General features: G+C 35.3%; 1 protein-coding gene across 1 annotated transcript in view; it reads right to left on the bottom strand.

The window, feature by feature from the left end:
• Nucleotides 1-14: 14 nt before the first annotated feature.
• DACH1 (dachshund family transcription factor 1) overlaps nucleotides 15-14,473 on the bottom strand; it is a 335,652-nt gene continuing 321,193 nt past the window's right edge. The window contains exons 8-11 of the mRNA XM_086481990.1: nucleotides 8,603-8,750; nucleotides 4,527-4,670; nucleotides 3,995-4,063; nucleotides 15-37 (exon numbers count right to left, since the gene is read on the bottom strand). Coding sequence (XP_086338116.1) covers nucleotides 15-37; nucleotides 3,995-4,063; nucleotides 4,527-4,670; nucleotides 8,603-8,750 — 384 coding nt within the window. The remainder of the gene's footprint in view (nucleotides 38-3,994; nucleotides 4,064-4,526; nucleotides 4,671-8,602; nucleotides 8,751-14,473) is intronic.

Genomic DNA, 14,473 nt, shown 5'->3' on the forward strand with positions numbered 1-14,473 from the left:
AACCGGATTGGGAGCTAGGCATAGGCATCTAGTGAACCTACAATATGTATGGAGAAGAGGATAATCTGCTTTATTATTATTTTAAACAGAATCAAGAAAGAAAACATTTAAAACCAGTGTCTACACCAGTTCCTAATAACTTAGTATCTGTTTGTATCTGTTAAAAACCATGTAAGTATACCTGAAACCCATAATTGGGTTATTTATTATGATTATTTCTTGGCATTTTATGGATATTTCAGCAAACTGTTATCTACCCAGTATTTTAAAAAACCCAAACCCAACCCTAAAATATCCTGTATTGCTTCTTTTAGTAGTCTCATATTCAAATTTCTTTTTATTACTTCTTCCATTTTACATGACTTTACATCAACTAAAAGTCAATCTGAATGACTGCTACATGATGAAAAATACAACACAACATACCCCCCTTATTGACAAATGCAATTATCTTTTATGCTTAAATTAGTCCAATTCCCTACTCTCAAAAGTGATAAATTACCGACATTAAATACAACTCCAAGATGACAAGTATCCTTTTATTTATAATAAACATTAGATAAAAATCTTTATTTTAAATTATGATTTCCTTGCATAGTATTTTCTTAAATGCTGAAATTACACTTGGTATTTCAATTATTTCACTTCCCCACAGAACGCTGCAGCTTTCCTACCTTTGTTTGCTTAGTTATAGAACTGCTTAGCATGCTTAATACAGTAAGCTGAAAAAAAATTAATGACTGTGGATAAAAAGACTATTACACCAGACATGCTTTGATACCGAGATACAGATATATTTTTGAGAGGAATAAGAAAGGCATAAGTATTTCCCTAGCAAGTATTTTTTCCCAGAACCTGAAACATTAAAGAAATAGTATTATATTATTTATTATGGAATATATTGTATATTCTATATAATAATTCTTCTATAGTGCATATTAGAGTATAGAAAATACCATTTACAGGTAAAATGTAAGGACATAATTGCAATTTAACAAAATTGGAAAGACATGGTCTTTGCTGCCCCAATAAGAATTCAAAAAAGCGTTGGAAAAATCACAGTTTCACCCATTGGAAAGCTTTTGTAGAGTTCTGCAGCTAACTTCTCCGAGGAGCCCATCTGTACTGAGCACGTTTTATCCCAGTGCTTCAGGAATGAAGCAGTTCTTTCCCTGCAACTCTCTCTCCTCATTCCTGCAAACAATTACCATACTAAATATTGAGATAAGAGCAGAGAAATTGTCTTTGCTTTACTCTCAGTGCTTCTCTCCTTGATATCCAGACAGATGCAGAAGAAGAAACAGAATGTGTACTGAAAGCTGTAGGGAACATGAGCTGGATGGGGAGGCAGGGGGAAGCAGAGAATACAGACAAAGATGTGGTCCTAAACAGAAAAGGTTGGTAACAGGAATGTCAATGCAGTCAATGGACTCTCGAATTGGCTGGACAAGAGGAAGAGGCAACATGAAGGGCCAGACAGAGACAGGTGGCTGGGGGTCACTGAGAAAGAAATAATCAGGGTAGCAGGAAACCGAGTTCAGAAGAGAATGCTCAAAGAATGTGAAGTTAGGAAAAAAGAAGCACAGTGTAATGTAGAACTAGGAAAGAGTGAAATTAGCCATCGAGAAAAGCTGGAATTGGAGTTAGGAGGAAGAAACTAGGAGGAACTGGGACGGAGACACGGGGATATGGGCTAAAGGGGACATAGAGAAAACGGAGTTTATAGTGAAAGGGAATCCTCCTTCAAATATTGGGAGTGAACACAAAGAGCCCTGGCACTTGACATTACTTGCCTGCTATTAACTATTTCTTGAACTATTTCTGAAACCTGTCACTCTATAATATCTGATCCATAATGACAACAAGCTCTTACAGTTACATTTGTGTTGTAGGGTTACATACTGTGGCAGATCTAAAAGCTCTGAACTGTTGTATGATATTTAAGCTGAATATATTAGACTATAAGAAATTACAACTCTATTTCTTGCTTCTTTTTGCCTTTTCCTTAAAATAATCCTGTTTTAATTATATGTTGACACTGCAAAGTAGAGACAGGAAATGTCAGAATTAAGGTTGCCTTTGAAACATGATCCAATATCACAATCAGAACATATCATGGTTCAGACTTCAGTTAAATAATCATCTGTGGATTTTTTTTTAACTTGCACCACCTCGGACAGGTGAATCGAGGAAATTTTATCATTACTGAGAATGTTGCCTGTAAGACCTTGATTTCATTTGTGGCAGAAATAGAAATATAGGAAATGAGCATAAGTAGGCAGAGGATAGCTGGAAAAGAATGGATAATCATGGTTAAAAAGCTGAAGTGCTGTTCCTGTGTAGTTTGCGATAAGTCCTTTAGAATACATACTTCCAAAATACTCAGTAATTATGTGTTACTCGTAATATAAATATCCAGCTTGGTATCTTAGCCCATAAGCAAAACTGAATTCAACAGGAACAATGATTTGAATACTGAATATTTCCAAAAAAGGTTAAGTATCCTGAAAAATGAGGTCCTCAATATTTGAAAGTGAAGCAATTTGCCATATTTTTCTGTCTGTGACTCTATTTCCCAGCTTTCAAATTGGAACGCTCCAAGCTTCACTTCCTTGCAGGAATGCTCTGAATTAATGTTTGCAAAGAGCTCAGGTACTGCAGTGACTAGTGTAACAGAATGGCCTCCCAAGAAATTAGAAGTCTGTCTTTGCACCAAACAGAATAACAGAATGACTGGATTGTAACAAAATGACATAATGACTGGATTCTTACTAAACAGATCACATCAAATGGCGCTTCGAATAAGGCATATATTTTATGGGAAGAAAAGCAGGATTGTGGAGTAACACATCTCAAAACATGTAGCCACTTCCCAGGCAACATTTAATCTGGCATATTCCAACTTCTGAGTTACTGACTTTGCAGACATAACTTGCTTTAAATCTAAATGTTTTTCTTTATATACATGTGTTTGTCTTTCATAAGAACTTATTGCCTCTTCTGTATTTGTTTATATGTTCAATACATTAAAAGCTTGTTGACTTCTTATTCTATTGTTACAGCCTCCTTGTGGCACACCAGTAACAAATCTTTAGGAGTTAGAAAATGTGATTAAATAACACACAGAAGATGTCAAATGATACTGTAAAGATGATTGACTTCAAAATGCAAAATAAAGGCAATTGAGAGTGATTACTGGAGCTAATCATTTTAGGCCTGCCTCTGAAAAATGCGCCTTCATTTACAGTTGAAAACAAATGCTATTTTTACTGTTTAGTATTCATGCAGGTAGGTTTAGCCTGTTGACTAGAGAAGACATTATAACATAAATGTTATCTTAAAAATGTGCTCTTTACTAATATCTTGGTGTTTGATATATATATATAGATATATTCACAAGGGAAGTAATACGGCTCTCTTTAGAATTCCATGTATAAATTTGTTTAGCAGTTTTGTTTTACTGAAATGTAAATAATGGGATATGGTAAATGAAAAATCCAAGAAGGGAATAAACAGTTTATTTACCATTAATGCTCAAAGTAGCTTATTGAAAGACACCTTTCCGTAACTGCCACTGAATATTAGTTATGAAATTCTCATCAAGCCTTGACTGTTACCCATTAGGTTTAGCCATTTGTATAGTTAAAAGGCTCAAAATGTTTCAAATACACCTTTAGAAACATTGTTATCTCAAATCTAACTATACATAGTCACAAAAAGTGCATTCAGCATGTCTGAGCTCCAATTCAATTTTGTTTCAAATTAATTATTCTTCTTTAATTGCTCTGTATAAACAGAAATGACCTATTAATTTAAAGAAAATCTATCAGCACAGAATGTATTCTCTCTTATAAACAAGCAAGATGAACTTGACCTTGTTTGAACTTGTTTTGATGTGGCCCAGATGGTAGGCTACATGCTTGAATAGCAGTCTAAAGCTGAGGAAAAACTCATATAGCAAGATCTAGATTTATAGCCTTTTGCAAATTCCTACCTTGTATTGTCCTTTCAGCATCTGTTCTGCCCCCGCTGCGGTCAGCTTCTATCTCTGGGGTCAGAGAGTCTAGAAACATAGAAAGGTAAGACTGACACATATTTCATTTGATTCTTATAGCCCTTTTTACAACCTGTTACTCCAATGCTGAATTACAATACTATCAACCTTTGTCAGTTTTTTTAATGTTGAACAATGACTGGAGGCCAGGACAATTTTTTGTTAGACTAGGAAGATTAATGAGCAATAGATTTTTCAAGCATAAAGGGAGGAAGAAGAAGAAGAAAAAAAATTGACTTCTCAAGCTAATATTATAAAATTGTCCCAGTTTGAACATTCTCTCCAGTGAGTTTATTTGCCCATACTACATAAAGTAACAGAATAATAAAGAGAGAAGCATCACTTGAATGAGTAAAGAAAAGAGATTTTCTACACCACCCCCCCAATCATGTTATAAATTTTCAATATAACAAACTTCTTTTGGCACTTAAATTGAAAGTTAATGACACAGAGGCAAAAATCGTCTTCTTACCATTTAGGACCCTGAGACTATCTGTTGAAGCTGCCTGTTTCAGTGTCTGTTCTGCTTGCTCCCGTCGTTTAGTCTCAAATTCAAGTGCTTCCTGCAATTTCCTCTTTGCCTTCTTTTCCTTCTTTAGCCTTTTCTGAATTATTGCTAGGAAAAAAGAAAATCAGTGTACTCAGATTTGGATCTGAAATTTTGCTACATGATTACCTACTAAGAGTCCCAAGAAATGTCACAACTGCAACAGTTCATATAAATTGATTAATTACACAGTACCAATTTAATTTGCTTGAAATTTGCTGGAATCACACTGGGATATTCTAGGAGCTTCTGTTCTATGCTATGGTATTGAAAACTGTAGGTGACATTCAGCTATAGCATGTATTTTATTTTATAAACAGATGAGAATCTGTGAATGTCCAAATCAGAAAACCTTGGAACCAGCAATGAAACGTACTTTCTGCATCATCTGATGTAGATATGCCTCTGTCTCTGGAGGTGAGATGTTTTTTTCAGGATTAAGTCCACCATCTAGTTATTGCACACAGTTAGTACACAAATAGTGATGAGGTTCTCACCAGCCTGCCTGCCTGCCTGCAGCTTCTCTCCCATAAGAGGGAGATCTGGCTGCTTGGGTGTCTGGGTTGCAGGAGGAGTTCAGCCCCCACCCTGCTGTGGTCCTCACTCTTTAGGGAAAGGCCTTGAGCTTTCTATGGCCATTCCAAGCTGCTGCTTCCTGCAAGGCATCTGGCCTCTTGGTGCCTGGTCTTTTCCCCATATTTATTTCTTATCCACATTTTTCTTTGTCTTCCCCTTTTGTCTTTCTTGCTCTCTGTCGGCTGCTGTCCCATTAGCCAGCTAACCTTGAAGAACTCACAGCAAATCCTTTACAGTGCTGGATCCCCCAGCCAAGTAAATATTACTTTGCTCTGTCAAATGTGAGGGAAAAGGAAGGAGTATTTTAAAATTAAGCATTAGAAGGCACTAATTTAGAAAAATGCTTTCCTTGTATCTAGGAGTTCATATTTTACAAGGAAAAGGACTGCAAGACCAGGACGAAATTTCATCACAATTTTCTTTTCTATGTTATCCGTGCCTTACAACCACAAAACTTAAGACTTGCATGATCCTTAACTGAAGGAACATATCACAGGTTACATTCCTGATTGAAAAGCACATTCTTCTAGTTGATAAAAGCCAAAGTGAGTCTCTAATGAAATCATGTAAAGTGATGGAGCATATCATTATCTCCCCCATCACACCCCAAATAAAAAAAAAATATAATTCTACCAGTTTATACTCCCCATTTCCAGTAGTCTGTGATGGTAGTATCTTTCACAAAATGCAAATAATGAAAGTTTTAAAGGGAACCATCGTTGTTATCACTATTTAAACTATTTGCTAAAAATAACCAATTTTGGGTGAACTTGGGTATTTCGTGTTGCTGTACTGAACTGTTCAGACACAAAATGAATATAAGCACACATCCTGTAGTCAGAGTAGCCACATAATTTACACCCAAAACTTTGGAATTCTGGTTCTTACTCATTTTGCATAGTATCAACTACTTTACAGACTAAGTATTTTATACTATCAAAGAACATCTAGTATCTATACAAAGGCTAAACTAAATATGTTTTGAATCATTGCACGGTTTTAATGTTTTCATCATAAGTACTTTGAAAGTGATTGCAACAAATGAGAAGGAAACATATGTTGCTTTCTGAATTAAAATGTCATCATGGCTGACACATTGTAGATGTGACTACAGCAGTCAGAGCCAGAATTAGCAAGCCCTTACTGTGTAGCTGCTCACAGAAGAGATATTATCCTACTTTCACCAGTTGATGAGACACATCCTACAGCCTTACGAATCACTAATTGGAATATTTACAAAGAAGGAAGGAAACACTACAGTAAATAATCAGCTCTGTAAAGTGAATTTAATGTCCAAAAAAAATAGCAAAAATATTCAGATGTAGCCACTAAATAAAAAGACACTTGGCTTGTGTTAACATGACGACCGAAACATAGATGTTGCCCAGTACTGAAGATCCCATTCACCTAATGGATTTTGACCTGTATATGATACAGTTACTCGTACTTCTATGCTGTAACTTTTAAGTGCATTTAATTTTTTTCAGATGATGTCTCTTAACAGGGATATGGTACACTTCTCCCATCTTGTTCATACTTCCATTAAGACATGTGAAACTTTAAGACATGACACTTGCTATATGGAAAACTAACAGTACGGAAAGCCTCCTATGTATTTTTCTACCTTTAACTGAAGAATAAAGTCTCACAATAATTACAATCCAGCCTTATTTTTTTCTCTCCTACTTGGATCTGTTCATTTTAAAGAATAAATGATTGCTTTTCTTTCTTTTGTATGGAAGTATCCACTAGCAGAGACAGTCATCCTCATTATATTTGCTTTGCTGCATACCACCACTAAGTGTTCAAATCCATTCCTCTTTGGTCTGACTCTTTTACTAATGCAATATCATCTTAGAGGGATACATTTAAAAAACAGGTAAGGCAACATGCTGAAAATAACACTGTCAATTATTTTAGTACCTGAAAAAAATAAGGGACTAACCCATGTTCTTTCCTGACATATAACTTTGAGTAAAAATCATTTTGCTTAATTTTAACTGCTCAGAACACGTGTCTAGTCCAGACTAGTCATCTGTATTCCCTCTGGCATTAAAGGGAAGACAAGAAAGCCTTCACAGTGTAATTGACCCCACCTACCTGTTTGAGAACAGGATATACGAATCTCTTTATTGACCAGAAAGGGAACTTACATAACGCAAATGAGGTGCTTAGCTTTTAGATGGTAAAACTCAAGTAAGGTCAGATCGGTCCCTCTCAACTGTGCATGTGATTGCCTAACTCTAAAAACGAATATGTATTTGAGCAGCTGTGAGTTACAGAGGTAGAAGGATGTGAAGAATAACCAAGCTCTTTTACAAAACGACTTTAATAGTGCAATTGTACTATAGGCCAGTATATATATAGGCCAGTTGTGGACAAAGGGATGATTCAGTGCACAGGCGTGATAATTTTTAATAGTAATTGTCTTTAAAAATGTACTGTCAAAAGTTAAAAAAGGGAAATTAATGATGTGACAGTCCTACCCTTTAATGGGTCAAGGCATGAAAAAGGGTTACATTGTGCACTTACTGCTAGCATGTTAAAGTATAATGACTGGTTGTGAATCCAAGTCTTCTTGGGATTCCCTACTTAGTTGGCTGCCAGAAAATGAAACTGGACAAGAGGAGAGTTTTAACTCTAGCCCTGCAAAAATATGTATCTCACTTGTACAGTCTGTGTTAAACAGCAAATGAGCCCCAGAGGTTAACTGTCCCTCGCAAAGTAATTAGACACTACGAAAGTGCAAGACATACACATACAGAAAGATAGGAACATGCTCGTAATGCAAATAGTTAACGCAAATCACTGTAAACTGCCTTACCTTTACTATCAATGAAATTATTTAAAAATCTTTAACATGTATACACTCTACAGTGGGCTGATGTTAATGTTTGAAATCTACTAATGCTAATATATTATCAAGAAGAACCTTAACTGTTCCTTCAACAAACATGTGTTTCATCTATGTGCATTATAAAGGGCTTATATATTAGTAATATCTTTATATTTATTACATAAGGTTTGCCTAAGCATGCAATATATGACCCTAGCACATAAGAAGAGACAAGAGTTCCTAAAACCTTGCAAATTCTTAAATAGATTAAGTAGCTATCCTTTTTCATAATGATCACAAACTGCCGAAGTCCATAACAGCACATATGGTATTTATAATTGTGTTGTGTATTACTGATGTACTAAGTATTATTCAAGAAAAACATTGAGAATAGAGAAGGGCCATGTTCTAAATCTCAAGAAGATCCTATGCAGAATCAGGCAGGTTGTAAAACTTCCTGTGTTGCAGTCAGTCTGGACATAACACTGAGATAAGAGGAAAAGTTTTCATCAAACACAAGTGTTTGATAAAAATTAGGTTTCCTAAGGAAATAAATCACAAGGTGTTTGTGTCTGCTTATTTAAGGTACCTCTGTTCTTCTGCTCCACAGCCAACTGTTTTTCAAGTGTTTCTCTCAGTTCTCGTTCCCTGAAGAGCTCCATCTTCAGCTCTGTCTTTTCCAGTTGGACCTGTTTCTCTTGAGCTCTGGCATTGTCTATAGCAACCTTTAGTAGACCCTGTTCAAAGATAAAGTTGGATAAGGTTTGAAGAATGTTAGAACAGCTGACATAATAAATAACTGCTATTATTTTTCCTTGGTAGTCATGTGAGATTTTACAAATGAAATAATCTTATAACTGGGTCAAAGCCTCTCAATTATCAACAACAAAATTCTACCAGAATTAATTTTAATAGGTGGGCAAAAATCTGTGAAAAGCCAGGAGTCAAGCTTTCCCAGAAAATGCAAACTCATCTTTGACTGTGCATGTAACTAACACGAAAAAGTGACACGGATAGGTTTATTCTTTCTCAGAGATTAAAGAGACAAGCCTACATCAGGCAATTGCCTGTGACCAAAACAAAAAGCTGTCCCACTGCAAAAGAACTGGCAATCACATCATCCACAGAATGGCAAATTCAAGCTTTAGCACAAGTCAAGCCAATGGAAATTACCAAAGGGAGAGAGGTTCTTTTAAAGGCTTGACATTTTGTTCCTTATTGTTGTTAGTTACTATTATTTTCAAATATTTTCAATTTCATAGAGTTTCCGAAGAAGACAGGGTTATTGGGATGCTAAGCAGAAGATAGTAACAAAGCAGGAAGGTACTTCTGTTTTAGAAAGTCCATTCCCTGACCTTGTACAACTGTTATCTTATAGCAGAGATCAAAACGCTATCATCTCTCAGTTTCTTTTTGTTTGTTTTTATTCTATCAGGAGGTAATGATGCACCCTATTCTAGACTACTCTTGAGAATTTCAACTTCACATTTCCTTCTTTTTTTGCAAGGAAACAGGAAGATCTTGGCACAGCTAATGTCTACATAGTTAGGACACTGAGATAGGGTATGAAAAATAGGAGGAGAAATGGAATTGAAGTAAATGAACATGGAAAGAGGATAGATTTCCTCTTCCATTTGCCAGAAGCCTGGCCATCAAACTGAACCTCTCTTCTTGAAGCTATCATAATAGACTCAATAATTAAGCATATATGAACCTCCATGAATATGAACCTAACTCTTCTGTATCCTAGGCAAGTCTCCTGACAACTTAACTGTAGAGATAATTTGACCCAACAGAGATTTAATTATTGATATAAAGCAAAACAAAGTCAATAGGAGAGAAAAGTACTCCCCAATAACTCTGCTAGGGAAGCATTCAGCTAACAGACAAAAGGTTCACATTCAAGACCCAGTTTCAGAATAATCACAATACGGACATGAAATCATGTCCCCCTGGCTCCCAAGTAAGCTTCCTCTCCCCTCAGGCACACTTCCTAAATTGGATTCTGGGTTGCATGTTTTTTCCCTAAAATTGTTTGCAATATCTCCGAAAAGGAATGGAAAAAGAAGCCAGCATGATGATACTTGACAAATGGAAAAAGTATTTTTCATGAGTGTTTGTCCCACTAGTCTTCCCAATGTCAATGCTTGCTTTGAAATTTGTGTCCTTTCAACTCCTCTTTTAAGTCTGTTTTCAGAGCCTGTTATTTTCAGTACTCATCCTCATTCTTAACTAAATTGTTGCCTCAAGTGTTATCTCATTCACAGCTTAATGGTTTGCAGCTCTATTACACTTCAATCTATTAAAGTCCACAGGAACTGAAATAACTCAACACCTTCCAACTGCAAGGCCCAGACAGTCACCAAAATGATATATACATCTGAAAATATCTAACAATGGAAACACAACAAATGTGCTTACAAATACGTTTACAGTTTTAGCAGTTTTCTTTAAAAGAAACAAATGCTATTCTAAAACCACAAAGATTTTGTGTGTTGAATGTTAAATCTGGATGACTACTAAAGAAAACCACATGAAGCTAAATATAAAGCTCTCCAGACACACGCAAAGTAAAATACAATTTGAAATATTTGTAAAGCCTTTCTAATCTATTTTTTTAAAAGTTAATATCCACCTGAATTCTGTTCCCTTCCCCTGCCATATTCTTCTACACTTACAACCATCACAAACTACATTTTCTATACACGATACATTTGAAATAGTAAGACTTGAAGTAGGTGTTGTTTATTAATATCTGCTTCTGGCTTACGCTTAAACTCTAGAAAATTTTAATCTCCTCTAATTCATCACTTACTGGAACATGTGATTCATCCAAACTATAAACTATATCAAATGAAATTATATGAAAAGTATTTGTTGATGGAAATTCTATTGCCAAGTAAGTTTATAGCAGCAACCCCCCCCCCCCACCTCCAAAATTCTTACAATCCATCTTGTTTAACAATAAAATGAGTCTGCTAAAGCAACTGCCATCTTTACTCAATTCAACTACATTCATGTACATGTTTCTTCTTCATCAGGAACAAACAATTAGTAACAAATGAAAGAGATCATTACATCAAGTGCCCTTTTAGATCACCCCAATTAAAACTTTAGTTTAGCTGTATTTTAATTCTAAGATACCAAATTCTAATTTTCTGCTCTGATTGCTCTTGTTGACTTATCTTTGAAAGATGTACTCTTCAGTGCAAAGCCTAGAGATTATTTAGCAAGATGCCAATGTTGGCACCACTTAATGTGTTGATTGGTTGTATTATCAGTAGCAGTTTAAAATAAATTACTATTAAACTATTATTGTCCTTGGCTGACAAAACACAATATTTTGGTGTTCTTTAAATATGAAACAATCATTATGAATAAACATGGAGAATAATGCTAGAGTGTAACACTGATGTGTGTAATTTTATATTAGGAATTGCTGCAAAGTATGAAGCTGCTAAAAGCATATTACATTTTCTATTGAATTTCTATACCACACTTCCTCCCCCAACCCTTCCTTTTTTTATACTTGCTGCTAACGTAGCTAATGGTAATACATTACCTATTGCTGCTGATTATGTCTGAAAAATATTAGCTTTTTGGAGCCAAGACCCACTAGGGACTACTTATAAGCTACACAAAATTAAGTTTCATTTTTAGAAGTTAAATCAGTGCACATCAGTAGGCGTCCAATATGAAAAAAAAATCTGCACTAGAGCCAAACTGATGCATATGCAAAAGTGCTGTTGCTGCCAATGACAGCTCTAACGCAAAAATACTGGAAACATTCAATATCTCCATGTATTCAATGCAGAAGGGGGTGAGAAAAACAACTAAAAAGTACAGCATCTAAAAATCATCAGTGCCCCTTGGAACATGAACAGCAATTTCAGAGTTGCATGAAATTCTATTAATTCTCCCAGTGGATCAGCTGTAAAAGATTATACAAAATACAGTATGTCCAACTCGTATTTGCTAAGGCTAATCCTCTAACCTGATATTAAATCAATATGTTGCCAATGACAATAGGAAATGCAGTGCAACATAGGACATTAACAAAAAGAAAATATTTCCCTTTAGGGAAGGTCAGATGTTATGGAGGCTGGATAATGATAATTATAGTGAACACGCTCAGGTTCCAGATTTGTTTTTAATACAGTATGGCTCTATCTGGAGCCAGGCTTTAAACAGGGCATGCCTCTGTGTCACTATTAATATATTTTTTTTATTTCAACATAATGTCAAAAATGGACATTTTCCCCCTGAAGATTTATAGATCATTCTGATTTGTTTACTTTAATTGTTTTAACATTTTCCAGTGATAAATTCTTCAGAGATGTGCCAAATACAAAGATAAGTTGATATATGGTTGATGTTTCTTCCCATTCTCCAATGCGTCCGAAAACACCATCATGTTAAGGGTAGTCTATTGATCCTATAGAAATTAAACATATAACAAATCTCAACTCAGCCTTAAAGCTAGTATTAACCATCATTATTTTTTAAAAATTCAAATAATGTGTTGCCTATTTTGAAAGGGGTGGAGGAGAAGGTATATAGAAGCTCTTTCTCTTTCTAGCTACATCTATAGCGTAGTAATTTAGGTAGCTATACAGTTATACGTGACATCAGGATGGCCTTACTAGCTCCTCCAGTGGCCTATCTAGAAGATCATATCCTGTTTCGAACAATCGCCCACAGTGAGTGAAAAAGGAAAACTAGAAGAACAGGCATGCACACAGTGAAGCCTTCCTAGTCAAATCTCCCAGCTTCCAGAGACTGTTAGCTCAGGGGCTTACTTTTGCAGTATTAGCTACTCATGGTGAAAACACTTTCAAATATCATTGCTTCTCTCTTAATCAGGAAATTATATATATCATTTTTGTGCTCTCATTAAAACTATCCATTGAAAGGCTTGCAAAAAAATCAATATATAAATTTTTAGTTAACTTCACAGGTTAATTTTTGAATATTTGCTATTTCTAACTGACTACTGACTTAGGAACATAAGCAAGGTAAGATAACACAGCTTGGTTATCTCTACAGATGACTCCAGAAAGACGTGTTTTTAATATCTCAGATTGAATATCTCCATCACAGGTAAATGCATATTGCACAAGGATAAATGACATTTTTCCATTAATATTTTTTGTGAAAAATGAAATAATTCTCTTGAATTTTAGCAGAAGATAAATAAAATAACATGAAGTAAAACTATGATTTTTACTTTACCCAGCATTTGAAATATTTTTCTCTTGTGTATTTACTCTTAGACAGTAACAGTGCAGGAGACTCATAGCAATAAAGCCAGTAGTCTGGTTTGGTTTCATAGGGGAATTTAGCTTCTAATCATGCATTTCTTTTATTAATATCAATGGGACACTTGCAACTTATTTTACATATCTCTTGAAAAATATTTAGCAACAAGACTGTGTCAATACAACAGTCTTGTTAGAAAAATACGGCTATCAGGGTGCAACTAATTCATCCCTTAGATATTAACGGAAATTCACCTTGGTGACAGTAAAGATTCAGGCTCTAAATGTTTAAAAGGACATTAGTATTACCCAAGAATATTGCAGTATCATGAAAGGCTGTGGCTGTAACATACTTTGGCATAATCGTGCCATGACTCGAAAAGGTGAACCTAAGCGAGGGGTACAGAAACATCTTTAGCCTTCTCACTAGCACCAACACAGCATTTTGCTGTGACCCACCTTCCATCACCCTTCATCTTCCCTGCAGCTGCACATAGACTTCCAGCATTTAATCTGGAAGAAATCAACAAATATACATTGGGAAGGAACAGACATATCACTCACTTTAAGCTCTCTGGGGAAATTTATTTCCTCTTCCTTTTAGAGGCACAGATATACATCTGAATAAGAAAATATGTCCCCAGTCTTATGTCCTTATTTTATGTGTGTATTTGTTTAATTATATTTTGTTACAGTTTATTTTTTGCATTTCAGCAGTCCCCAGCAAGAAATAAACAGTGGCTGTTCTGGGTACTGTATATTGTTATTATCTCCTCTTTAAATGTACAAATAATTAAATGTTGTATTTTTGTTTAAATAAGTATTTATGGGAAGTAAGAAAAGATATATATGATATACAAAAGGAATTGAACCTAACTAGCAGCCCCTGGTGACAGCGATAGCAAATAGGCTTGTCTAACAATTAGCGATTAGGGGCTATCCATTTAACTGTAGTATGGATGGAAGACACAGACTGACTTGTGTTTAGTGGCCAATTTTAAAGGATGGCTCAGACTTCTAAAATGGAAGTAAGTAGAGTTAGGCACCAAGCTCAATCACCTAAACTCTTCAGCACCTGCAAGACTTTTAGAACATTTTGTTTTCAAATACTGAAAGTATTTAGAAATTTTTGCTCACATACACAAAAGCACTGTCCCTATGGCAAGGCTTAGGATCCTTCTTACCCTGACAAAGGCCAAAAT

The sequence above is a fragment of the Leptosomus discolor genome, chromosome 1 (genome assembly GCF_034619465.1).
Source record: "Leptosomus discolor isolate bLepDis1 chromosome 1, bLepDis1.hap2, whole genome shotgun sequence".
Lineage (NCBI taxonomy): Eukaryota > Metazoa > Chordata > Aves > Leptosomiformes > Leptosomidae > Leptosomus > Leptosomus discolor.